This window comes from Ambystoma mexicanum, chromosome 2q (assembly GCF_040938575.1).
Source record: "Ambystoma mexicanum isolate Mex_15411 chromosome 2q, UKY_AmexF1_1, whole genome shotgun sequence".
Classification (NCBI taxonomy): Eukaryota; Metazoa; Chordata; class Amphibia; order Caudata; family Ambystomatidae; genus Ambystoma; species Ambystoma mexicanum.
This window is the reverse complement of record NC_090924.1, coordinates 1,106,810,740-1,106,837,986: the sequence shown is the minus strand read 5'-3', so window position 1 is coordinate 1,106,837,986 and position 27,247 is coordinate 1,106,810,740. Positions and strand designations below refer to the sequence as shown.

The 27,247-nt window shown below is 41.7% G+C and overlaps 1 protein-coding gene across 1 annotated transcript in view; it reads left to right on the top strand.

Moving 5' to 3' along the window:
* CALCR (calcitonin receptor) overlaps positions 1 to 27,247 on the top strand; it is a 2,903,406-nt gene that overhangs the window by 1,671,284 nt on the left and 1,204,875 nt on the right. Inside the window, exon 9 of the mRNA XM_069648468.1 lies at positions 15,068 to 15,194. Coding sequence (XP_069504569.1) covers positions 15,068 to 15,194 — 127 coding nt within the window. The remainder of the gene's footprint in view (positions 1 to 15,067; positions 15,195 to 27,247) is intronic.

The window sequence follows — 27,247 nt, the reverse complement described above, 5'->3', positions numbered from 1 at the left end:
AAGTAGACAATATTCAAATCAATATGTAGTTATATAAAACAACTGATGACAAATAGCATTTTATCATAGTGAGGGTTTTCAGTTGAGTTGGTAATCAGCATTAGCGGCAATATCTGGTGTATTACCACATTTATGTTACACATATATTACGTAACAGAAAAAAAAACAATGTCCAAAAGAACCCAAAATGTTTTCCAAAAAACAACTAAAGCCAACGCATTTCGGAAATAATATCCATCTTCAAGGCATTTGAGTCTTAATGTTCCAAATGTTTCAAGTAACAGTGTACACCTGTGAACACAACAGGTGAATAGTTTTAGTCAAATGTATAATATTGTAAAACAGACTCTAACTTCTAATAGGTATGCAAAGATATTTAATACACTGACCTGGACCTTTTTGCTGTATAGTTCAAAGGTGTATTGACCCTATTTGTAAAGATATATGTGATAATGGCTTGCATAAAACGGGTAAGATGTAAAGGAGGCTCATCTGAAAAAACCCATCAGTCACGTGGTACTGATGGTTGAAAATAGACACCATGGTACTACTTACCCACCTCAAAGACTCAACAGGTAAGGCAGGACAATCACTAGATGGCAAACCTTGGCTCTCTCCGTGGTGTGAATTGTGCCCACTGTAAAACAGTAATGTATGGTCACCTGCTGTCATGCGGCGTGGCTGTATAAACATGTACGTACACAGTAGACGTGCCATCATTGCATCTGTACATATGTGTTTTGAAGTACTTAAACATTTCACTGAATAAGCATGATCTCAGTCCTGAGGAGTGCCCAAGCCGCATGTGCTGGATAGAACCAGAGTGGTCTATGTCGAAGATGTGTAAACCAGTCATTTGTGGAGTTAATGGGCAATTACATACTCTGTTCAAGTAGCGTATGTGATACACTCTGCATTGTATCACTAAGCAGTATTGGTAAAATGATCATCCATCTCTACTGTAGCTGCAGTGCCGCTCTATTCGTATGTGGTTGTATTGCAAGTGCACTTACCCGAACATTACAGTGTTCGCCTCGGAACCGGCCATCCGTCTAAAACTCGGTCCGAGATGGCTGTGTATATGCACTCCCATAGTTACGATGCACATGCGTATCAGAGTGGTGTCCGGAAGAGCCGCCAAATTACTATTGGACATGACTGAAAAGGGTTCTCCGTGAGAAAAATATCTCACAAATACATATATCAATAACAGGGCTTCACACCTTGTCTGATGCCGCCTCGACGGCAATGTGTATCCTGGGTCTCTTTCATCCTGCCTCATTTCGCCAGGTTGGCATGGAAACCTAATGCTATGTAGAGAGTTTGCAGGTGCATGACTGAGTCTGATGACAGCATTGAAAAAAATGTACTGAAAGGCTACTGGATAACCTAATCATCATGTAACATCTGGCTGTGTCAATCCGTTGAGGGTACCCTCTCTAACATACCCAGTGAAAAGTGAGAGCCGCCGTGTGTGACTGTATAGAAAACTCAATGGAGTCGCATAAAGCAGATCCCTAAGTAAATAAGTCCACCAGTGCCATGTCGATGCCAGGGATGCTGAGCACTGTGTTGGGACAAGCAAGTGGGGACAAGTTATTGCAAAAAAGCACGCAACAATGAGCGGAACCAAGGCCATCCGACCGGGGACTGGCCTTGTGCCTCGGGCCCTCCCACATGGTGTGCAGTTACAAAATATGTAATTAAGGGGAAACCCTTTGAGTGTTAAGTCTGTCCCTACAGGACAATGGTCTCTGTAATCAATCTAATGTAACTGCGCCCCATAGTTGTCTAGTTAGAGCTGCCACTTATCTTGGAGGCGTCTGGAACGAAGGCCCCAGGCATTACCTGAAGTGGTAATGCCTCCCCCTGCGAAGGGCTAATTGCAATTAGTACCCCGGCCCGTAAAACTGGGGTACTAAAAGCATTTGTTTTTCTGTTACGAAACGCTCTGGCGTTTTGGAACAGAAAAAAAAAGTTAAACAGTGGCTGCTGGGGAAGGCAAAACAAAGTCTGTTTTCCCTTTTCATGGGGGTAATTCAAAACAATAAAAGAGTAAACAAACAAAATGGCCACTGTGGAAAATGAGAAGGGATTACATGTAGTCCCTTCTCCCTTTCCATGGTGCCCATTCAAAAAAATTGGAAAAAAGTCAACACAAAAATGGCCGCATGGAAAGGAGAGAAGGGACTACATGCAGTCCCTTCTTTCTTTCCATTCCATGGTGGCCTGTCACAGATCGGGAGCGGACGGGCTGGAGACAGAAGTGTTTCCAGTGCGTCAGCTCCCGATGAGGAGCAAAAAAGAAGGTCATTGGAGGGAAGGGTGAGGGAAAAGAATGGGGGGACTGTTTCTTTTCTTTGCTTAAAAGCTATCCAGGCAGGTCCTGGTTACTGCATGATGGGAGACCAGGGTCACCAGTGATTTGTCACCCTCACTGTAAACATATCTTTTTTTTTATTATGTATAAAAGATGTCTGAGATGTCTGAACTCACAATGTTTTTAGTTAATGCACTGTGTAATAAGTTATTTTCCAAGGATCACACACTTTGGTTAAACAGAGTACAACAAGCCCCTTGTTTTATGACCGGTCTCTTGGTGAATGTTGTGATACATCGCACAACCCCAACTAAACACATTTAAGCAGCACAGAAAAGGGAAAAACCGGTCCAGCTATTTGAATAAAATATGCCCAAGTACTTTTGCTCCCATAGCAAAAATCAAAAGCTGACACCCATGAATATATGCTCAGTAAGTGAACACATATCGTAAAGTGAAATATACAAATGCAGTTCAACTGACCTTCCCCTTAGAAGAAAGTGTGCAACAAAATAGCAGTGAACCTTTTTAAAAAGTAATGAACATCCAATTATGCAACAGGTGGTTGTGGTCTTGGGGGGTAAGCGTCTGCACTGGGAAAATGACAACCTGAGTAAAATCACGTTTGCTAAATAATTGAGCAAGCTTGCCAACCTCCACATAATCCATGCGCTGCGCCCGTCCTCTGATCAAAAGTTACACTATCCACACACGTGTGCTTTACTTGTGCACTGCAAATCAGCCACAATTAGGGGCTAATAACTGCACAAGTGTCCAGGATTGCAAACTCGCTTGCCACATCATGGGCAAATACTCATGACTTACTTGCCCTCCAATTTCTCCTCCTCACCAACATTTCTGACTTTCAACAATTCAGTTAAAGATAACTTGAAAAGTACACATACCATATTGTCACTCAATTATATAAATCATTATCAAACTATGTTAGGCAAAACGTCTACAATTGAGGCATTATTCTCTCTGTCTTGACTGGGAAACTACAAATACCAGAATGCAATTCAGCAAGGGGCAAAATAATTATATCTAAGTGCAAGACTTTCAAGGACTGGAATTAGCAAATTTTTTTAAAAAAATCAGCTGCTGTGTGTTTTCTTAGTGTGTTATGAAATGTTTTTTAAACTAAGAAAACACATGGCATCCAGAAATGTGGACTGTCTCCCATCCATGTACTAACCAGAACTGACCCTGCTTAGTGAGGAAGGTGCCCAACCCCTCAGACCATGGTGCTTTAAGTTGTTGTTTAACTTGTGCTCATTTATTCTTTTAACTTGTGCTCATGTATTAGGCAACATGGCCTAAGAGTACAAGCTGCTTACTTGCTTTGAAGCTAATCAGGTGAGTCCTGATTACTGCCTGGATGGGAGTCCCAGATGCCTATTGTGACACTGGCCATGGCCTTCGACCACCCGGACCTGTCAAAAGATCTTGTTTTATTTGTTTAAATCTTTTTCTATAGCTGTGGGTACAAATTACAGATAACCTTGGCAATCTGTTGTCATTTTTTATGTATGTACTACAGGTAGACGCTATATGTGGTTTTCTATAGCCATAATACCGGAAAAACAGTTGGAAAAAAAGCTTTCTTGACCCCCCCTCCCAAGATGGCCTACTCACCTCCTCTGCCCTCTTCCTTTCCCCAGACTGCACGTGTTGTTTCTATGATTCTGTTTGCTTTGAGATATCGGTGATTCAAGGTTATATCCGAGGTTACAGAAAAGGTTTGAATTGCAATCTCAGTGCCTAAACCCCCTCCAACTCCCAAATGTCACTTGGTGCCCTCCAGCCCCCCTCACCTCTACACTGATTGCATTTGCATGTTTTGTAACATTTAAGTGGCTTTTTTTCCTGCATTTCATTTCCTGATAAACTCGGCTATAACCTTGGCTATCACTCACTGGGAGCAAAAATTAAGATGGCGGCTGTTTATTTCTAAAATCTACCCAAGATATAGCTATATCTTTTTGAGAAAGGGGCACCCCTTCTCCATCAAATATTTTAAAAAGTACTTCACAGAATAACGCCAAACCACAAAAAGCACTCTTTTGAGCGCTTCATGACTAAGTTGTTTAGGACTTGGTCCAAATCTGTTCAGCAGTTTGGGCTGTGTGCTTTGGCAAAAATTGTCCTTGTTTGTTCCTGGGAAAATGAAAGGGAAGTAGGCCTCAACTTTGGAATAAAAATGTTTGTCTTCATAATAACATTATTTTTTGTTAACAAATCTTTACAACACTTTGCAATCTGAGGGGCAGGGGGTCGGGGGAGTATGCCCCTAATTACTTTTGAAATTTCAGCCAAATCCATTACTCGAATCAGGTTATTAACAATAGAACTGTAAAAGGTTCCAATATATTGACTAGATTTCCTTCATTGGTTTTCCCATTCCATTACCATGTAAAAGTGTAGATTGTTTTTGTTTTTATGGGCATCTTAAAGATGAGAAATAGGTGCCAGTTAATAACACTTTCTCCTTTGTCTTGATTGGATCAGCACCAGTAATAGGGCTCTGCTTGGTGAAGTAACTAAAGAAATTACTCCAATTAACTTTTGTGTTTGTTATGCACACAGTTAGATAGCCCTTTGGCTCCCAGAATACTTCTTCTGTGTTTAACCTTAACACAGTAAAGGAATCAGGAGATCTCCCTCTATTAACACCACAGGATCTATTTTATAAAATATATATTCTATAAAATCTATAATTCCAGAAGGACATGCACTTCTGAAATATTAATTGATTTCTCAGGCTGTATAGCTAATATATCCGCCCAGCCCCCTCAGTGCTTTCACTAATTAAAAGGTTGTGTTGCCACTGGTTGTGATGTACCAAGGAGTCCTGTGATGAGTTACGGACATGGATTCTGCATCATTTCCCTGTTGTTAAGTCTATGGGTGGGTATGTGGCCAGTGTGCTTCATGTTGATGACATGCCAGTGGAGTGAAGGTAAATTGTTTGTCAACATTGGACCGGTAGCGGGATTATGTGGCAGTGGGTCTGGGGTGGTGTCGGAGGAGAGGAGGGCAGGTAGGTGGTGTCTGGGCTTTAGGGAGCTGCCTGGGGGGGTGGTGTCGGAGGTGGAGGGCGCTGCTGAGTGGTGTGAGGACCTGTGAAGCTGCCTGGGGGTGGTGCCAGTTGTGAGGGGCGCAGGCGGGTGGTATGAGGACCTGTTGGGTTGCCTGGGGGTGGTTTTAGAGGTGAGGGGGGCTGCAGGGTGGTGTTTGGGCTTGAGGAAGTTGTATGAGGGCTTGAGGGAGCTACTTCGAGGTGGCATCAGAGGTGAGGGGGGGCTGGTGTGGGTGGTGTGAGGACCTGTGGGGCTGCCTGGGGGTGGTGTCAGAGGTGATGGCGCCTGTGGGTGGTGTCTGGGCCTGATGGAGCTGCCTGGGAGTGGCATCAGAGGTAAAAGTGGCTGGTGGATGTTGTGAGGATATGTGGGGCTGCCTGGGGGTGGTGTTGGATTTGAGGGGGGCTGGTGGGTGGTTTGAGGGTCTGTGTGGCTGCATGGGGGGCAGAGGCGAAAGGTGAGGGGGGCTGGTAGGTAGTTTCTAGGCTTTAGGGTGCAGCTGTACAGTAGGGGTATTTGGCAGCAGTGTGGGTGTGTTGGGAGTAGGATGGAGGGTTAGCAGGATCGCAGGGGTGCAGCTGTTACTTACGTGGGGCCTTGTGCTGATTGGCTGGGTGCAGCTGTTACTTATGGAGGAGCATGCAGATGTTTGGAGGGGTGCAGCCATTACTCACGTTGGCCCTTGCGCTGGTTAGCAGGCTTGCAGCGTTACTTACGGGGGACCTCATACAGGTTTGCAGGGGTGCAGCCGTTACTTATTGGGGACTTCACACAGGTTTGCAGGGTACAACCTTTTCTTACGGGGGGCCTCACGCAGGTTTGCAGGGGTGCAGCCCTTCCTTATGTGGGCCGCCAGGCAGGTTCGCTGGGGTGTAACTGTTACTTACTGGGGACCTTGCACAGGAGTGCTGGGTGTTGGGTTAGTGGTGGAGGCAAAGGTTTGCAGAATGGTTGATCTATGGCTATGTTTTTGGTTTGCATGGGGGTGCCTTCGGCGTTCCTCACGCATCTCAGATTTCTTTGTGGGTCAGGTTGAAATGTGCATTTGAAGCGATGAATACATGAAGCATGCATTGGAAACTTTGCGTGTAGGCCCAAGCAGAGTCGTTCTCGGCATGCAGGCTTTGCAGGATCAATGCACACCTTCTCATGAATCGGCCCCAAAGAATGAGATAAATAGAGAGCAAGAGACAGAGAGCCAAGAGAGAGAAAGAAAAAGTGAGACAGAGAGTGAGTGAGTGAGTGAGTGAGTGAGTGAGTGAGTGAGTGAGTGAGAGAGAGAAGAAAAGAGAGCAAGAGATGGGTGTGAATATGATGTGCTGGTACTGCTAGTTACATATAATGTTATTAGTTTTCACACGTTATAATGTTGAATGATTGGTACACACACATTTTATTGTAAAAAGTAAAGTAAGATTATACTTTTTTAGGAGCACTTAATGCCAGATTCTGCCAATTTAAAAGCAAGGCTGATGCAAACTTTGGGCCTAATTCACAGAAGCGTTTCATATTGGCAAAACCCCATTGAAAACGCTCTGTGAATCAGGGTCTTTGTCTCTCCAAATGTTTTGGACTAGAGCTTTCATTGGTCGTATGTAGCAATGTCACTGGTGAGGGATCGTGGGAGTTGTAGTCCAAAACAAAAGGAGAGCCGCAGGCTGCAGACCCCTGTTCTAGGTGTTGTAATAATATGTAGCGTCCTTACCTCTTTTAATTAGGCAATATAACCCAATCAGGGGGGTCATTCCGGTCTGGTAATGCCCCAGGGGCCATAGTTAGAAGCCCGAGCAAAGCGAGAGGGGTAAAGTGCCCCCTCCAAGGGTCATGTTGCAACCTTGTACTGGGGTACTAATGGGGTACTTATTGCAATGTTTCTCGATGCGAGAAATGGCGCTGCAATTGTTTCTGGACTCGAGAAAAAATATATATATTGCACCAGGAGTCAGGTGAAGGACCTACACGTAGACCCTTCTCCCATTCCATGACGGCCATTGAAATTAATGGAACATGGAAAAGGGACTTAAGGTGGTCCCTTCTCTGTTTCCATGGAAACGATGGTCAGGACCGGTGCGAGATGCACACCACAATGTTGTTGGGATTACCATCAGGTGAGGCTCCGTAAAGCACTTATCGGTGCGTTTATTTTATTGACATTTTGCAGCGCCGGCTAATAATGTTGTTAAATGATTTGATGTCAGAAGAAGGAAGGGTTCTGCCAGCCTTGCTGTGATTTGGACTTTTGATCTTGGATTGAAAAAGATAGTCAAGTAGAATGCTTAAAGTGATGATCTATATCACGTGTTTTAAAACCAATATAGGAACATCATTTTCATTCATGCTAAGCCCAATTTTGCACTGTTCAAAACATAGATTCAAACACAAAAAAGATGTTTATGTCAGCTGTTTCCAAATAAGTAATGCAATGTCTGTTGTTTTCTTTCATTTTTAGTTCTGGTTTACAGTGAAATCTATTGGATAGCTATGAAACTGCAATAATATTCTTCTGCCCATCTGATTGTCCAGACTAAGACCCCAAAAAATAAACTATTTGCATTACTTCTGTCCTACCACCCTTGCCCAGCACTAGAGCCCACAACACTTCAATTGATTAACTACTGCTCCCTATGCTCAAGTACTTTAGATTCGAAACAACAGTCAAGGATTGAGGCCGAACAGTACCCTGGGATAGCTGAGTAGCGTAACGAACTAATGAAAACCAGTATTGGAAAAAAAAGTACCTCAACTCAACTCAAAGATCAAACAACACTCTTACGTACTCCTTGGAACGAGAGGAATGTGGGGGGACTGTGAACAACAACCCCTAAATAATTCAACTACGTCAGAAAACATCAAAGGAGTTAGGTGCGGGAAAACATTAAAACTAATTTTGAAAACCCTTAGGAGGATAGTACACTGGCTGAATCGAAAGAAGTTTGAGCATAGAAAAGTGCAAAAGGGTTACTCCCAATGAGAATTACATTGCGGAAAAAAAGGAACACTACTAAAATCACCTTATTGAAAAACAGAAAACTGTCTTTCCAAACCTTTGCAGAAAAATGCCTGTTTGCCGATTTGAAATTCTATTCAGCAAATCGAAACGAGGACATGGGAACTTTGAAGGCACCCATCCAATCAATGGGGATAACCTTGACACAAGAGGGCAACTCCTGGAAGGAATTGGAAAACTGGAGTCGTGGAACTTTTCTCCAATTAGAGCACATCCTACGAGCCAAAGATGGTTTTGTATTAAATCGGGCAAACGTCATGATACTGCTCCATCATGTGCCACTACTTAGATCGCTGAATTCCCTAGAGAAAGCATATTGGACAAGATAATTTTATACCTACCCTCAATAACGATCAAAATCTTTTTTTATTAGAGGCAGCCCATTTTTAGCTTCCCCTTGACTTTGAATTAACAGATCCTTGGGAGAAGGCGAACATGGAGGCTACCCCGCGCATGAGGATGAATAACCTCAAGAACGAATAACATTCTGATAAACCAGTTCATAAGGTACTTCTAAGAGGATGTCAGAACAAGATGTTTGGGAGGGAATGCACAGAAAAAAATGATACGACAGGCAAAATGAAGGCTAGAATAAAAGTTACATTTGACTAGCAACAGGAGTCATTGCAGCGAAGCATAGCAGACCTGACCAATCGTACAACAGATTGGGAACACTATCAGAAACAGTGACAACCCTGGACAAATTCCATCAAAATTAAGAACAAGTAACAATGAAATGGACAGAAAAGAGAGGATTGGACTATTGGCTAGTGGAAGACCAGAGGTTTCAAACATGTGTTTGAGAATGGATGGCTGTGTGAAGAAGAGTGTGATATACTATGTCTTCAGGAAACGTGGCTGCGATACACTCCATTGACGGAGAGCTATACCAGTTTCTTAAACCCGGCATATAAAAGTCATAGAGGCAGGTCTGCCTCGGGCCTCCTGACATTAGTAAAGACGGGGGAGGGTCTGACAATGCTGCAAAAAGGAAACCCAAACCCATTTGTTCAATTCTAGAGGTTACAAAAGAATACAATGAATTCCAAACATAAATGTTTATTGGAACCCGCCGGCTATCTATGCAGATAGCTTTATTGATTCAGTTACAGACATTATAGAACGGACTTGAGTCAGGAATGATGGTATTGTAATTATGCTATATGGGGATTCAATATCTCATATGATGACAGTGAGCAAGTGTATTGGAGGGAGATCATTGTCCAAACAATGTGAACAAATTAGAAAGTGGATAACTGATATGCGTTTTAGTGATCTTCACATGCTCAATGGACAAACATTGGCAGACATACCACCAGCCCCAACTTGAACTAATGGTACATACTTAAGAGTCCTGGATTCCATATATGTATCCCATATACTAGTAAATCAGGTAAAATCAATGAAAGTGACAAAGAGGTCCCATAGAGACCATGCACTAATAACAGCCAAATTCGGGTGGGGATTGAAACAGCACTTAGACAACTGTGTTTTTCACCAGAGGTTACACAAGGCAGAAACCACCTACGGATAGATGCAGAGGCGATACCCCTTCTCACTAAGGAGTTTAGAGAAAACATGAGAGAGGGTATCATGGATATCAATTATGTTACGCTATTGCTGGAGTTCTGCACAAATCAATTAAAAAGAATAGGAGAATGTCTCCTATAAGCATGTTTTTGAGCATGAGATCAATATAGAGCGAAATAACTGAGACAAGATCTTAGGGTGCTCAATAAAATGGATGGGGAATGGAGAAATTCAAGTTTGAGCAAAAGAAAACATTTGACTGGGTGTTCCTGGTGCCCTTTTGGACCCTCTGGGTAAGCTGTATGCCACCGAACCTCATTCATTTGCAAAACTGGATAGAGCAAACAGAGAGAAAGGACCCTCGACAAACAGGGTTTGTAAAATGAGTGGGGAAAGACCTCAATTTATTTGTACTGAATCTTCAAAAGTGGAAAGGGACGAAAGAGCATACAAAACTATAGTTAGCCTTCATAGATTTGAGAAAGGTGTTTCACAGCATAAACAAAGAAATGCTATGGTTAAAGCTATGGTTAAAGCTGAGAACTTGGGGCTGTCTGACGCATTTGATCTTGTCTATGAGGGCACTATACACCTCTAACAAGATCTGCATACGATCAAATGCTCAGGGCAGACTGACTAGAGATATTCAAACATGCAACAGCTTAAAATAGGGTTGCCCACTAGCACCAACCTTGTTTAACTGTTTCTGACCAACCTGCCAGAAGCGTTGAAACAATCAAGGTAATTTCCTCCAAGGATCAGCGATCAGGACGTGGGCTGGATGCTATATGCAGATGACCTAGTCCTGATCGAACAGACACCAATTGGTTTACAACGCAGGCTGTCAGATCTGCACGAATATATGTCAGAAAATCAATTGGAGATTAACACCACCAAATACAATATCTTGACCTTAGGTGGAGGGGAGCCAGTAGCAAAAATGGCTTCAAATGGTATTCAACTGGAACAGGTCTAAAGGAAACATCAGACATTACTTATTTAGGCATGTGTGTATCCCTCAGCATTTGCGAGGCATCACGTGTGCTGGAGTTAAAAATTAAATGCAAAAATATGACATCTTAAGGGTGGATGATTTTCATAAAATATGGGAAATGTTCCATAGAACCAGTGCGTACATTTTATAATAAAATAGTAATACCCACATTGATCTATGCTGCAGAGTTGTTTTTTTGCACACCAGCAGGAATATGGGCAACATTGGAGGGCCTATTCTGGAGAGCAAACTTATGATTACCACGCAAAATCCCTAAAATGATAATTAGGTGCGAACTTGGCCTAACATCGCTGATCACTTGGAAAATACTATGGCTCTTCTGGAAATGCCATACTTCAACGGTGGTATCCCCCTACCACATTACAAAAGAGGAGACTCTTTTGTATAAAAGCTTAGTCACCTACTGGAATTCAAAATGTCTAGCAATTATCCAACAGCTAGATGTTGATCTGGAATTGTTTGTGATTAATCCACAGGGAGTGAAATGGACGCTTTGGGAAAAAGATTGGATAAAGACCTTAGATGCAGAAGGCAAATACATTTTATACGGTGCCCTAAAGTTGGAAACAAAGAGTCTCAACTCATTGCCAAAATACCTTTCCAGATTCGCCGCTTCGAAGTTAAGATATGACTTCTTAAGATTCAGACTGAACCTCTATCCAACGAAACAGGTCACAGCCTACTACAAATTATCAACTGATGACAAAGGCTGTTGATTCTGTGATGTAGAGGGAGAGATAGAATCCTTGAAGCATATCACCCTTTACTGTACAGGTCGCACGGCCCTTAGGACAAGATATATGGTGGTTTATTTTATGTCAAGCCAACAGTTTTTAATGATTTTTGCTTTGGTGAAATTCCTAAGAGATGTGTTTTCTAAACTGTAATGGGGAATGGGCATGTATTATTGATTGAAATTATTATGGCTACTGGATAGTTGTATCCAGTTCTTCTATTCAATTGCTCAAATTTAAATATGATGGAATTGTTTTAATATGGAATTGGATGAAAGCTTTTTAACTCTTCTTTTAACTTTCATTGGAGACGATTTGTGAAAAATTGAGACGAAATGTGTAAAATAAAAATAATTTAAAAAAAACATTTTATCACATTCCTTGTTTGGCTAAAAAATACAGTGCCGTATGCAGAGCACACAGAAATGGAGTGATCATCACAGAGCTGGAGCTTAGAACTGACTGATGACAGACAGTTCATGCACAAGTAGGGGTGAGCATAGCTATGTTATGTTATGTTATTCAGATTTATAAGGTGCCAAAGCCCGCAGGCATCCAGGTGCCGAAAGACAGAAGTGGTGGAGGAAAAATAAGATAGATCCTAAGTGAGCAGAATAGTCTTTAGCTGCTTGCGGAAGAGAAGATAATCCTCGGTTTTTTACGTATCCTGGTTGGTAGTGCATTCCAGGCTTGTGCACCCCGAACATAAAAGGCCCGTCCCAGTCCACAAGACCTTTTTGTTCGTGGCAGTACCAACAAAGAGCCCTCCATTGATCTTAAGCATCTATTTGGGTGATAAATATTAATCCTTTCCTTCAAATATGAAGGGGCATTTCCGAAGATGCATTTATGGCATGAAGTAAGCAATTTAAATTGAATACGAGCTGCCACCGGGAGCCAATGAAGCTTTCTTCTAGCAGCACTGGTAGGTTCGAATCTTTTCATCTGGAAGATGATTCGTACCGCTGCATTTTGAATTTTCTGCAGCTGTTGGACATTTGCCTTACTGGCTCCTCCTAGTAAGGCGTTACAATAGTCAACACGTGGCAGAATTACTGCTCTTACGAGTTTTATGCGGTTTTCCACTAATATTAGCGGGGCAACTTGTCTCAGTACCTTAAGATGGTAGTTGGTATTGGTGGAGATGGCTGTGACATGTGCCTCACTGTCAAGACTTTCCTCCATATAAGTGCCCAAGGTCTTGACTTTCTGCACAGTCTTAATTTGATTGTCTTCGATGGAAAAGCAATTGTATTTTTGATTCAGTTTAGATTGAGCATGTTGTGAGCCAAAAAGCATCAGCTCCATTTTAGCAGCATTTAAACAGAGCCAGTTCACTGACATCCATTGTTTAATGATGTGATATGCTACGGTCAAAGTTTGTTGATCAACTTCATAGCTCCCAGTTATGTTCAAAACCAACTGGAAATCATCTGCATAATTGCAGAAAAAGATCCCCAGAGTTTCCAACTCAACACATAGAGGAAATATATAAATGTTGAACAATAAAGGTGAGAGGCATGCCCCTTGGGGGACTCTGCATGTTATTGTTTGTGGCTCAGAAACACAATCACCCCAGTAAACACAAGACTGGAGGCCCTCTAAGAAGGATCCAAGCCAGATGATGGCGTTGCTGGATAAACCTCCAACAGTCGCCATCCTTTTGAGCAGGATTTTGTGATCCAGCAAGTCGAAGGCTGCCGAAAGATCTAATAACATCAGCAGCCCTGACTTGCTGTTCTCCAGTTTACCAAGCATGTGTGTTTGTAAGTCTAAGAGCGCGGTTTCAGTTCCATGAAAGCGCCTGAAGCCTGATTGCTTCACGTGTAGCTTGCCAGTGTTAAATACGTATGATTGGAGCTGTGTGGTAGCTACTTTATCAATTAGTTTTAGGAAGAACAGGGTATTTGTAATTGGTCTTAAATTGGCTGCATCCAACGGATCCAGACCAGGTTTTTTCAACAGAGGAGTAACTGCCACATTTTTGATAGATTGAGGAATGGAACAAGTGTGGAAAGATGATCTAACAAACCGACAAAGAAACTGAGCAAATAGCTCTCGTTGTTCCAGTATGTATTTTGAAGGAAAGATTTCCCCATGGCAATTGGTGGGGTGCATGTTTTTTAAGAGCTCCAAAATTTCAACTGAATTGGGTTCAGTAAAATGGAAGGTACCTAGAGAATTAGTTGGATTGTCTATTTTTGAAAGTTTAGGTATAGATGGGGGATCAAGCAATGGGAGAGTCAGTGTTTCCTGTTCAATTTTCTTTTGGGTTTTCAACAGTTTATCTGCAAAGGCCTTCTGAACTCTATTGCAGTCATCAGTAGTGGGTTTCATATCGGAGTTACAAACCATAGGTTTCTACCAAGTTCTGAAAAGACGGAAAAGCTCATTTGTCTTATCCCCAGCCTGGTTTATTTGATTATTATAATGGAATTTCTTAGTCTCTATGATCAATGCCTTACACTGCTTTTCAATGAGTTTCCATGCTAACAAATTCTCATTGGATTTATCTTTATGACAGGTGTGTTCTGCCTGTCTCTTGCTAGCTTTAAGTTCAGCTGGAGCAGGAGTAAACCACTTATGGCGGTTGGGCAAGTCTTTGACTGTTTTGTCTTTTAGGGGAGCGTGCTTATCCAACATCTCCAACATAACTTCATTATAGACTTTTGTGAACTTCTCAGGGTTATCCTGTTCTCCTGTCTTATCCATGAGTGATTCCACATAAGTCTTTAGAATGTCTGAGGTAATGTTCTTAAAATTACGCGATTTAACTGTGTGTGCCATAGTGTGCACTCTTACTGGTTTAACAGGGAGCTCCAAACAACATGTCAAGAGATAATGATCAGACCAGATACATGGGGTAGTGGAAATGTGCCCAAATTGGACATTTCCCACTCCGATCCAGTCCAAAATATGTCCCTTAATATGGGTCGGCTCAGTATTACAATAGACAATATGATGAGTTTTCATCATATTCTCCAATTGCAGTGCTTTTTTATCTGTTTTATCGTTTTTCCATAGGTTAAAACCACCCAATATAACTAGCCCAGAATTCCAGGCAGGTTCCATGCCTTAAATACGGTCTCATTGGTCTAAACAGGCTCAGGAAGTAGGTGTGGCATATAAGAGTGGCTTGGCATGAAACACTAAAACCGACCCCCAATATAGCATCTCGTTCCAACATCAACTCTGCGGGGTCGCATGTATCAAGATGGGGTTCATCATAACAGCAGTATCTTATGGTGTTATGTCCACTGTTTTCTGTGTGCAATCATGTCTGCCAACAAAGAAAAGAGAAACTCAGCTGCCACAATATTTTAATTAAATGTACCACTGGAATATAAACGATGTAACTAATAACACGTTTTCCAACTTTAGGAGCCTCAGCTGTCAGCGGATCACCCTGCACAAGAATCTGTTCTCTTCTTATGTGCTCAACTCGTTTTTTACACTCCTGCACCTCATCGTGGTGGTGCCGAATGCAGAGCTGGTAAAAAGAAACCCTGTAAGTATTGTGCTTTTTCTACCATTGTATCTGGAGAGAAATCCTCCTTTTGTAAGAATATTGACCACAGCATGTTTTAACTGCTAGCCATTCAGAGTGCTTAGCACAGTATTGCGTAACAGCCCACATGTCTGCAAACGTTATCCAATATATGTCGTGGCAATGTGGATATATATTCTTTTTAATTAGATAATCCAATGATTCGCAAAGTGGCTGTTGAGCTAGTCCGATAGCACAGCGAGTAGAGCGCTCACTTTGACATCTTTGCAGAGCCTGATGACGCAGGTTCGAGCCATGGGTTCGTAATGGTATATTATTATTATTATTATTGAAGCTTAACAGTGCCAGATTTACTATTATTACCGATTATTACCGATTTAGGCACTGGTTGCTAGAAGGAAATAAGCTTTTAGCCTGACAATTTCAGCAATGTCAATGTGCACAGTAGCTTACCTAGGAGAAATATAATATGGTTACATTGTGTGCATAGCGGTGGACAGACCAGGGCAGTCTTGAGCCCTGTGTCCTGTTCTTTTTCACACCAATCACTTCTTATTAGTTCACATGCCTTCTGGTGCGCTTCTGCATCCATTCCCCTTGCAAGGGGTAGCCATATGCCTCAGTAGAGTGCATGCAACAGGGTCCTCTCCCCATCCCATTGTCCTGCATGATCTAATGTATCCATAGACCCTCTGTGCACCCCTTCTCATGAGGATCTGACCCTAACTCCCCAGGGTCTACATACCTGGAATGTAACTGCTCCAGATGTCCACTTCTTCACCATCCCATGGGCCTCTACGGCCCGAGGGACACAGAGGAGCGGCACACACTTCACTGCTTCTGCTTTCAAATGTCTGCACCTTCATCTGGGCTTTAGAGACTAGTGGGAAATGAGTGATAAGCAGATGCTAGTGTGCTTCCTCTTGCTACATTTCCTGCCACCCTAGAATCTGTAGAGATCCAAGGAACGCAGGTGAAATCAGCTGTACTCAGTAGTGGCGAACTACAGTAGCTGGTGGAGCTCGTAAGCAGTGAGTGGGAGCAGGTCCTAGGAAGTAAGGTGAAGGAGACAGCAACACGGCGAGTGTGTTGAGGTGCCAGGTATGTCATTTATCAGATGAGAAGGAGTTTGAGGGAGGTGGGAAGAGATGGCAGGATGCCCAGCATTTTCTTGTAGGAAATCTAACAAGGTGGGGAAGGTGTTAGGAGACAAGGTATTCATATCATGTTTTGGAAGAAAGAGTGGCAGGACCAAGCTTATTTTATGCTATTCACGCATGCCCAGTTACTAAAATCAACAAAAAGGGCCCGATTCATGGAATGTTTTGCACTGTTCAAAGTGACTTTGCACTGCTGAAAAGTGTCTTTGCACTGCCGACACAAACCCTGATTCATGGAACTGTGCAAAGTGTATTTTTGCAGTGCAAAGTCATTTTTGCAGTACAAAATGAACTTTGCACTGACTTTGCACTGCAAAAATACACTTTGCACAGTTCCATGAATCAGGGTTTGTGTCGGCATCGCAAAGTCACTTTTCAGCAGTACAAAGTCACTTTGAACCGCAAAAGAATTCCATGAAGCGGGCACCACATGTCTTCTTGATACCAAAGCATGTGTATCTTTGAAAGATTCAATATTGGAGAACTCAGTGTTACTCTTAATGACTATGATTTCACTCTGGACCCTTTTATGAAAAAACGTGTTGATCCCTACTGGTGTGCAATTTTATTTGTACTGAATGGACAACCACTGTCTTTTTTATAGCCGGATATATTTTTTGTTGACTTACACTTGCCATGAGCAGGCTCCAGCAATCTTATGTTTTCTCTATTTAAATGCATGGAATACTTCATACAGTCAATCATTAGCAATGTTTAATGCAATTGGTACAGCGATTCAAATGCTTTGTGCTTTGCAAATAATGGGTATGCGTGTGTGTCAAAACGTGCAATAGTGCAAATCAATGTACAGCATAATGCACAGAGTGTTATCTTTCACTGTAGCTTTACAAACACGTGTACTGTAATCTTCAATTGTTTTCTAAATCATCATAAAGAACATGTTCTACATACATTTTTGTATTCAAATGTTTTCTTTTAAAATCTTTGTTCCCATATTTCATTTGACAGACTTGGAGTCCAAATAAAGTACCACGTCTGCGGTGTTAATTATGTTTGCTTCTATTCAATTGTATAAATTAGGCAATGGTATTACATAAAGACCAACTATGTAGGCAACCAACAGCAATAGAAAGATGAGTTCCTATGCTCCTATTTGAAGTTTACAATTAAGTTCACGACGATGGCATTATTTTTTTTGCACACAGTCAGTGGATTGGCAGTGAGCTACATTCGCCACTGTCTGAGAACTGTGGCATGGATTTTGTGTGATTAAATTGTTAAATTGTTCTTGATTGAGGGCCTCAGAAAGATTGGAAAGGTATCAGAAGTGGCCATTAAATGGTTTCACTTGTTTTTAACTGATCGGCAACAAAGGGTGAAAGTGGGTTGTTTCATCTCGTATTCCCTCCCTTAGAACTGCAGAGACCCTCAGGGATCCTTTTAGTCTCCCCTTCTGTTTAATCCATATCTGCATGCTCTTAGGGAAATTATTTAGGAGGCATAAAATAAACTTTAATTTGCAGGCTGGTGACATGCAGGTGTCCAATAGGAAATATAGATGAGGCTTTTCTAAGGGTCAAACAGTGCTTGGACGAGGACGGTGACTGGATGTCTGCCAACTGGCTTCAACTCAATGCAAAAACAACTGAAGTGGCACTGTTCAAACCTAAACATCTCCTTGACCCTAAGAGGTGTCTCCACCGACTGTATGTTCTGTGTACAGGATTACAGTACGCCACTAAAGTGAATAACCTAGGCTGTTTCTGGCAGGAAAGCTTGAGTAGTGATGCTCAGGTATTTGCCAAGTTACAGTATGTATTATATACTCTGCGCCTTCTGCAACAGGCACTCCTGTTTGTTCCAGCGGATGACCATGCAATGGTGGTGAGAACTCCCAACTGGACTTTTGCAATGGCCTCCTCACAAGTATTCTAGCTAATCAATTGCAGCGGTTGCAAAGAGCGCAAAACACTGCAGTTAGATTGATATTCAGAGTGAGAAAGTCATCCCTTATTTCAGGACTGAGGCGATCTCTTCACTGGACTGGAAAGACAGAGTCGACTTTAAAATCCTTTGTTTAGTCTTTAAATATCTAAAAAAAAACGTGCCCCTTCATATCTGTCAAACAAATTTGGCAGGTACTTAGCCCAAAATCTGTTGCATTCGGGGGAATGCTTTATCAATATGTGTGTGCTGCTGATTGTTTGGGTCTAGGTGGGAGCTGATTGGATTGAATGATTTGGCAGCCATTCTGTCTGGCTCTTTTCTAATATGACATGCCATTTTATACTGGGCAGCAATGGTAAAGAAAACATGATAATTGTGATTATGTGACAGGTCTGGCCTAATAAGGTTCAGTAAGTCTGCCTATATACTTTTTACTGGACATCAGTGATAACGCAAACATGATATGTGTTAGTACGTAGCTGGACTGGCCTACTTTGGTGCAGCCAGCCTGGCCATATTTTCCCAATCTGGCATGGGTCTTTTTTTTTTCTGGGCAACAATGGTAATGCGAGCATAAGTGTTATTATGTGGCATTGGTGAGGCCTGCCTACCAATATTTATATTTTCTTACAGTGGCATGGCAGTTTCTTACTTGACGTCAATGGTAAAGCAAACATAATTCTTCTTCCAAAGCTAGACTGGCCTATACTTTCTAACTGTGGCTCTGCATCAAGTGTAAAGCAAACATAATTAGTGTATTAAGTGACTAGACTAGCCTACTTTGGTGAAACTAGTCTTGCTATTTTTCAGACTGTGGCATGGCATTTTCTAGAGGGCATCAAAGGTAAAAACAATATGGTAAGTGTTCTTACATAGCTACACTAGCCTATGTTGGTTCAGACAGTCTGGATGTGTTTTATTATTGTGGCATGGCATTTTTACAGGTAAAGCCATTAGGAGGATGTTCATACGTGTGGATACTGGAATATATTGGTAAACTCAGCATGGACAAGTGCTGGTATAGTATTGTTAATAGCATTGTACCTAAAGCAGACATGAGGATGTCCTTATATTGGAACACTGTCTTATATTGGTTCCACAAGCATTGAAATGAATGCATACATCTATCAAGGTTTGTTATACTGGCATACATTGTAGGAAAAGGCATCGTGTAAATGCACTAGGAAATACTCTAGTGCACTGTTTGTGACTTACATCTATTGAATTTCTTATATGAGCTACCCTACAAAAGCGATTGCAAACTGTGGCTTTTTACCCATTTTTTTACAGTAGGTGTCCTGTAAAATGCATCATTTAACCCATTATTTTGAAACTAGTCTTGGGGAGCTAAACCCCCCCGAACCAAACTAGCTTGATTTGAGCTCCCTCGCTATGCTTTCTACCGCATACTTGTGGGAAACATTGCCCCTCCAATTGGAAAACTCTTCATCCCTCACTGGGAAACCATGGCAGAATACTCTAGTGGAAGCAGTTAGAAGTGAAGCATTACACAGCACAAGCCCTTTTTCGCAACAGCTCCATTGAGACATGACTGGCTGCTGTCAATGCAGTGGCACTAAATATATTTATTTAGAGTGCATGCGACAGTAAATCGAATGCTTACATTCTAATTAAAGCTAAATACAGATTAACATGGAATCATCTGGATAAAAGGGCTTGCACTTGTCTGTGCCTGCTGTAACCTAAACTCTCGCTAATTTCCAACGGTGTCGTTATTATTGTATCTTTTATTATATTTGATCACATCGGTTTCTAGGTAATTATCTAAATGCTGTGTAATTATATACGTCTCCATATTATTATATTTATGCTGGTAACAAGCACTTCATAAAATGGAGATGAGACGCAAATAGCTCTAAAATGGCATCGTTTTTATCTGGACATAGTAATGCTGACACAGACATCAGTGGATGGGTGCTGTGCGAGAATTATAATGTCTAACAGTCCATGCCAGCTCGTACCTTTTGACTGTAGTGTTCATGAATATCAGTGTCCAAAATATCATTATCACGGTAAACTATGTAGTCTTCTATTAGTGGATGAGATATGTTATAGGCAGTTTGCACGTTAATTTAAAAACACCCACCAATTTCCTAGTCTCTTTGGGTATCTGTTCCGTATATCCAACAGGGCCATAACAGGATCCAGCGCTAATCGCTGCCCTACAATGTCCCCGATTACCTCAAACACCTGCTGCCAAAAGTGCTCCAACTCCACACACTCCCAGGCCACATGTAGAAACCCCGCCATCTCTCGACCACACCGGAGGCAAGCCCCCAACCTCTGGGGGAAATACCGTTGTAGCTGAGCCGGGGAGTAATAACCCTGATGCAAAAACTTGAAATGGATCATCTTATAATTCGAATTAACCGCCCCATTCTTGGTCATCATACAACAGTACTCCCAGACATCAACTGGTATTTCCTGCTCTATCCCCCATGGTGCTTGACTCTGTGGCGAGGTCTCCACTTGATCCCTGATACCGGATCTATGGACTGTACAAATCCGACATAACATCCTCACAGATGTGGTGGGCAAGCCGATTGGACTGTTTACATAACAATGGTTTTGTGGTCCTACTTACCCTAAACGCTCTTTAAGGCTACCTTCTCAAGTGCGCCGGGGTGGGGGTAGGGGGGGAGTGGGGAAGGGTTCTGTGCTGTTAATGTTGTTATCTGAAATGCTAATAAAGAAATTTACAAACAAAAAAAAAAAAAAAATTAAAAAAACATTTTAAAAAACGCACATACATCTCCTGATTACTATAATTCGGAGGAGAGAACATTGATCCACGTGTAGCAGCTGGGTGATGTCTGTTGACATGTGTTCATCTCTGATGTCTTTCGTTGAGTTTAGCTTAGTTTGCAATTTTAGAGTGCAACTGTTTCCCCAAGTTCCACTTGCTTCCATGGAACTCTACAGGGTCAGGATTTAGACAGTAACGCTGGTCCCCGTACGGCATATACTGGACCCAACATGGTCAGTATTCACACACCAGTCCTTTGCTCGTAAATCACATATACTACACCTTACAACACCTTACATGTCAAGGCTTTAGACTGTACACATAATAAAACCTACATGGTAAGGCTTTAAAGAGTAGAGTGATCAGCTAAATCCGATTCACCAGAGCCCCTGAAGGGCCCAGGTTTTAAATGAAGGCAGAAAATGACCAGGAAACCAATAAAAATCCACATGCCTGAACCAAATGTACTTTTGTAGCTTTTGGAATTGTGTTGACAAGCAGCTCAAACGATTGTGTAACAGTGTAAATACGGAAGAACAAAATAGCCAATGGCACCTTACTCCAGAAGGCAGCTCTTCCCCTTCCCTCTGCCTTTTGTAGTGTAAATAGCTTTTCAGGCCTATCAATGGTGCACCCAAATTTGTGGGAACATTTGAGGTATACACACTTCGCCTTTACCTTTCCGGCTGCTCATTTCATTGTCAAGAACCCCATTCAGAGATGTAGCATAACTTTGAAACCAAAGTTATGACGCTGCCACAGCAATAGATAAGGACGGCCAGTGGGGTAGTTTGGTTATCTTTTGCCATGGGTTTCCCACGTTGTGTAGGATGGACAGCGTGGAAGTTTTTTCTGCATTCTATATATTGTACGGGCACTTAGTCTTAATCACGAGGGTGAAATAAAAGCACTCCCATCGGTACATGTTGAAGGGTGATGCCAGACATATGGTGTTCATTGCCATGCATCCATTGTTTTCCAGATTGATACTTTACGGCTTGACTGTGTGGATTTCTCCTTTGCAAACACGTTGATTGCTGCTTTGCTTGTTACAGTCTTGATCCCTACATCTGTGAAGGTAATTTATTTTATGATATTTGGAGCCCTGTTTTCATGTGTAATTGCATTTTGAAGCCCCTTTCTGGATATAACAGAGCATGTGGTCTCTGTGTATTGGTTCTGTCTCATTTAGGTGTGGCGATACTTTAGCGGACTATGACGCTTTTGTGAAGTAGTGGTCTCTCATTTGGCGAGAAACCAGCGAATTTGTCATCCTGTGACGCGCTTTGAAGTTTCACCATTTAAAGGTAAATTTGTGGGTGCCCTGTTGGGACCCGTGTGAGTGTGGCATAACCTCTATGCCATGTTCTTTTTCTACATTTTGTAGTACTTCCTTTCCCTCTTTTTGGAACTCATTAGTTTTTCCTTTTACTCTTACAGGCTCGGAGGTTCTTTCCTTCCTTTGCCTGTATAGAAGTTTGAATCTACCCTTTCAGCACGGTGTTGAAGAGATTAGTGGATGTTTTTTTTAAAAAAATTTCCCCTGAAGAATGTTCGCCCGAACTGGGCAGTGAAGAACAGAAACATGTTGGGATGGTTGTTGTTTTAGAGACACATTGAGATTTTTTTGTGTTATGTTATGTGATATCTTTTGTGTCATGCAAATAAGTGAACTTTGTATTTCATGTTTTAGTAACTGTTTTTTAGTGTTTAGTACACTGTGTTAGGTGAGGGTAGTGTTTTATGTTTAAATTCAGTTCGAATTATTTGAATAAAAATTTGTTATACACATTTTTTAATCAATCATAGCAGACGGTCCATTTTGTCAGGACTAGTGATGCCGGAAAACCTTATAGAGTTCCTGTGTAAAGGGGGTTGGATGTAAGTAAAACAAGACGTGTTATCTTACTCTTTATTGTATTATACCATCTGTGCATCAACATTGACTAAGTCTGTGCGAGGATGTTGTTTTTTTTTCTGTATATGCTTAGGGACTTGGGGTTTCACCCTAAATTACACAGTGTATTCCAAACGTGGAGCCCTTGCTCACTGTGCTTAGCGAGGCACAGCTTCACCTCACTGGCGAGGCCCAACAAGGCTGAAACGCGTGTCTCGGGTTGCTGTTGGTACTCTTGTTCAGAAAAGATGTGCCTAGCATTTCAGTGCTGAACTGCCCAAGTGGGTGGACCAGACTGATATGCAAATGAGTATTTCTCCTCTGTGAAAAGTACAGTGAGCTAAAACGTGGTTGTAGACCCTTCCGAGTGGGCACCTACCCATAAAACAGGTTATTTGGCCAAGTTCGTTCACGGCAGAGGGGCTCCCAGACCGTTGAATACATGTTATAGTGTACCTTAGGGATCGCGTCCCAACTGTAGCCAAACCATTGTCATTGGCAAGGAGGGAGGTAGATCTGAAACCCTACGCCATAATATTCTCTCCATTAAGTCAAACCAAACCCAGTTGTTGCTCACTGATATCTCCATGTCATATGTGATCCTGGGATTACTTTGGATTTATAAAATTCTACCAGCGGTAGAAGATAGAAACAACAACATTTTGTCATAATGATTTACATATGGAAACAAAAAGAAACAATCTTGGCCCCTAGATTTTCTCTTTTGAGCCCCAACTTGTTACAGTTTGCCACCACTAACCCTAGATAAAGAATTTGATTGACTATCTCTACCCTGCTGCCATTCAGGTCTCACTTTAAATTCTTGTGTTACCCCCCTTTATTATATTATTTTATTTTTATTTTTACAGCATTTATTTCGAAATTATTGGAATTTGCATAGTCGTCAAAATAATTTAGACTACTTTGCAGGCCGATTGCACTAGGTCATCAGCGTAGGTCAACCAATCCACCATTAAGGAACCAATTTTGGGAGGAAACAGGTTGAGCTTTTGTAATATCTCATGTATGCCAGACATATATAGATTAAAAAGACAGGGGGCCAGTATGCACCACTGTCTCAATCCTGAGTTTTCCAATATCCCTTTGGATAGGGAATCTACAGAGTCAAGCCATGCTTAGAGGCTGTTTTCTGTAAGTAATAGCAGTAATATGTGTCACAGACCAAAGGGATCTTCCAAGATGCCATCTTCTTCCACAATATAATCTTATCCACTGTGGTGAACACTGCTGTCATATCAAGTTTGCTTGATATGGCTTGAAGGTCTTTCCCTTCACACTTTTGCACCTTCGTCTGGCAGAGTGTGTAAATCAGACTATTTATGGAGGTCTCCGTAGTTTTACTGATACCACTCTTGGAAATGCTTAGCCTTACAGGATATGTCTATTAGAGAAATCAGTCTGTAGTTTGATGGAGAGTCCCTGCTTCCTTTCCTATAGACAAATGTGGCTCTCCTGCAGGACAATAGGACCTTACCCTCAAGAGCCACTGGAGAGAATAGGACCAGCAATATTTCCAACCACAATACCACATTAGCTTTCAACACTGTGTTCAGTATCTCATCAGGTCCACAAGCACTTCAATTGTTCATGTTTTTTGTAGGTAGTTGGAGGTTTTTCCAATCGAAATTAAATTCCCAATTGCACGGGCTATCATTTAGTGCAAAAGGAGCTTCATTCATGGACTCGAAGGAAAGCTTGCAAATGTCGTCTACCCTTTACGATATACAATTAGCTTGTTTAAATGGCTGACATGCTGTGCCATTGTTTAAGAGTTCCCAAACACCTCTGGCACCCATTTGAAAGCGACAGTTTGGAATATTCTGGCTTGAGGGGATGATGTTATGTTTTTGGTACCTTTTATGACACTTGTTGTAATTTTGCTTTCAACGTCTAATTTTTTCAACTCTTCACTCCCAATTAAGGAAACCCCCTTATTGGATGACATAACCCCCTTTTCTGACCCCTTATTACCCAGTAAAATGGGTTTTCTTGCCGCCAGCCAGAGGACGATGCGACCAACACCGAGATGCATCACCTTTTTTCAACAAGAAGGTAATCCTCATCTAAAAGGATCCCGGGTTACAGTTTTTTATCCTAACATCGTCGACCCACAACCCCATAGACATTCTAGCCATCCATTCATCTTAAAGATGTTTCCAGGAGACCACACAGATCTACTATAATTGTTTACTATAAAATTACTACACAAGTCATTTGAAAATCTCAGCTCTTTAAAACTATGTTTAACTTTGAAAACAAATGTTGCACGATCACTCTCAAGAGACGATTCCACTTGTAATGACCTTGCAGATTTGGACATTGTGGCTGACAAAACGATAACATCTAAATTTAATACAAGGCAAGCCTGGCCCAAGTATGCTTACTCGGACAATCCCCTTGTAAATTCCCATTAGTTTGTATCATGTTCCACATCTCCATGAGTTCTGCCTACAACGCCGACGACACACATTTCTCCTCAATCTACAGGTCTGAACAATTACATTTAAAGTCCCCTGCAGAAAGCATGGAAGGAAAGTTGTCTTTTTCTACCCAATCATTGAGAATGCTATCTATCTCACCACATATGGCATTGCCTGCCTCAACCTTCGGATCGCAATGTAAATTGAATAATAAGATGTTCATCTCTATACTATCCACATTAGTCTCTAGCTCCCCAACGAGCATTCAGTGACTCTGAGTTTGAGCAAATTTCAGAGAAGCTCCCAATCAGACTTCACCACTGTTAGTAGGCCTCAAAGGGTCCTCTCACACTTCCCTCTTTCGCAGTTTTAGAAATGATTGCTGGGATAGCTCATTGGGACTGGAAATCTGAGCGGAAGTTGATAACTACAGCTTTTATATAAGTATTTGTCTGCTCTTGCTTGATCTGTCTTTATCTTTTTTTTTCTCTATATTTATCTCTTTCTCTCTCTCTATTTGTTAACATCAAGATTGTTTCAGAACACTTACACTCTGACTTGCATATGATAGTGATGTATTTGTATTTTATTTGTGTTGCTTTGCAGCAATCTCACTTTGTATCACTGGTATATGAGTAGAAACTCGGCCGGGGTCTCATTCTTATGTTCACACTTTTTCTGAACCCTGTTGGTCAGTGGTAGCCACTGAGTCAAGACCAGAATTCTTGCCACAGAGACACCTATGCAACCTAAAGCAAAACCTAGCACGTTTAGGTGGAAGGATAGCTCAAATGTGTCATGATCTCCTTATGAACAGGAAGATGCTGTGCATCCAGAGTTCGCTACCCCAGGCCGATTCATCCAGTCCCACACTTTCCAACCCACAGGTCAATAAATTGAGTACTGAATTGTGGTTAATCATTAAGGTAATAGATAACATCAAAAAGAAAGCACTCTGAAACTGGATTTTGTGGTGAAAGTGGCGCTAACACCACAATGAGTATTAATCTAAGCACATTCAGCCTTGAGGATGTCACATTATAAGTCCGAAACACATGACATCTTTTTTCGTTCAGCATATATATCAAACATAATTGCTTTAATTCAGTACAAATTATTTCTTCAATGTGATAAGAAGATTAATTTGAATGTTTTCTAAAATGCACTGATTTTGCTGTGTGATGTAAAACCAGTAGTATGAGCAGATTCGATTGTGCATTCGATTGGAGTCCCTCATACCCAACATTCTGATATATCTTCAAAGACTGAGGATATGTACTATCGATTGTCTGCATATGGGCAGACACAATATTGGAAATCAAGGATCTGTATGGGCTTGAGGACACTTTACTGTATGTATGCCAACATTCTGGGTTGATGCTTGAATGGCAGAGATTGCAATGCTGGTCATCATACAAACATGGCAGCCACCATTGCCCCACTCTCTTAAACAGACTGTGGCAGATTCTTTGTGTTGCTGGAAAAGCCATGCACAGTCAGTTTAATTGCATCCATTGCCTGACAATCAGAGTGGCAATCCCTGACAGCATTGGAGCCCTGTGTGAGAGGTTTGGGTTTGTGTTTCCATATGAACACTTGATTCTGCCAGGGCAGAATCTGGGGAACAGTATGGAATTGCAATCTCCACTCTTCCCCTGATTTGCCTCCAGCAGAATGAGAATGAATATATACAAATCTTATTTCATTCTTCATTCATTGATTCATAATGGTGAGAAGCAGAAATGCCCACTAATTATACAGCAGTAATATTACCCACCTCAAACTAAGCAATTGCACGGAATTCATAAACCATCTCTAGTTATACGCACCCTGATCACCACACACATACCTGACATGCTCCTTCTCAAAGAGAGATGGCT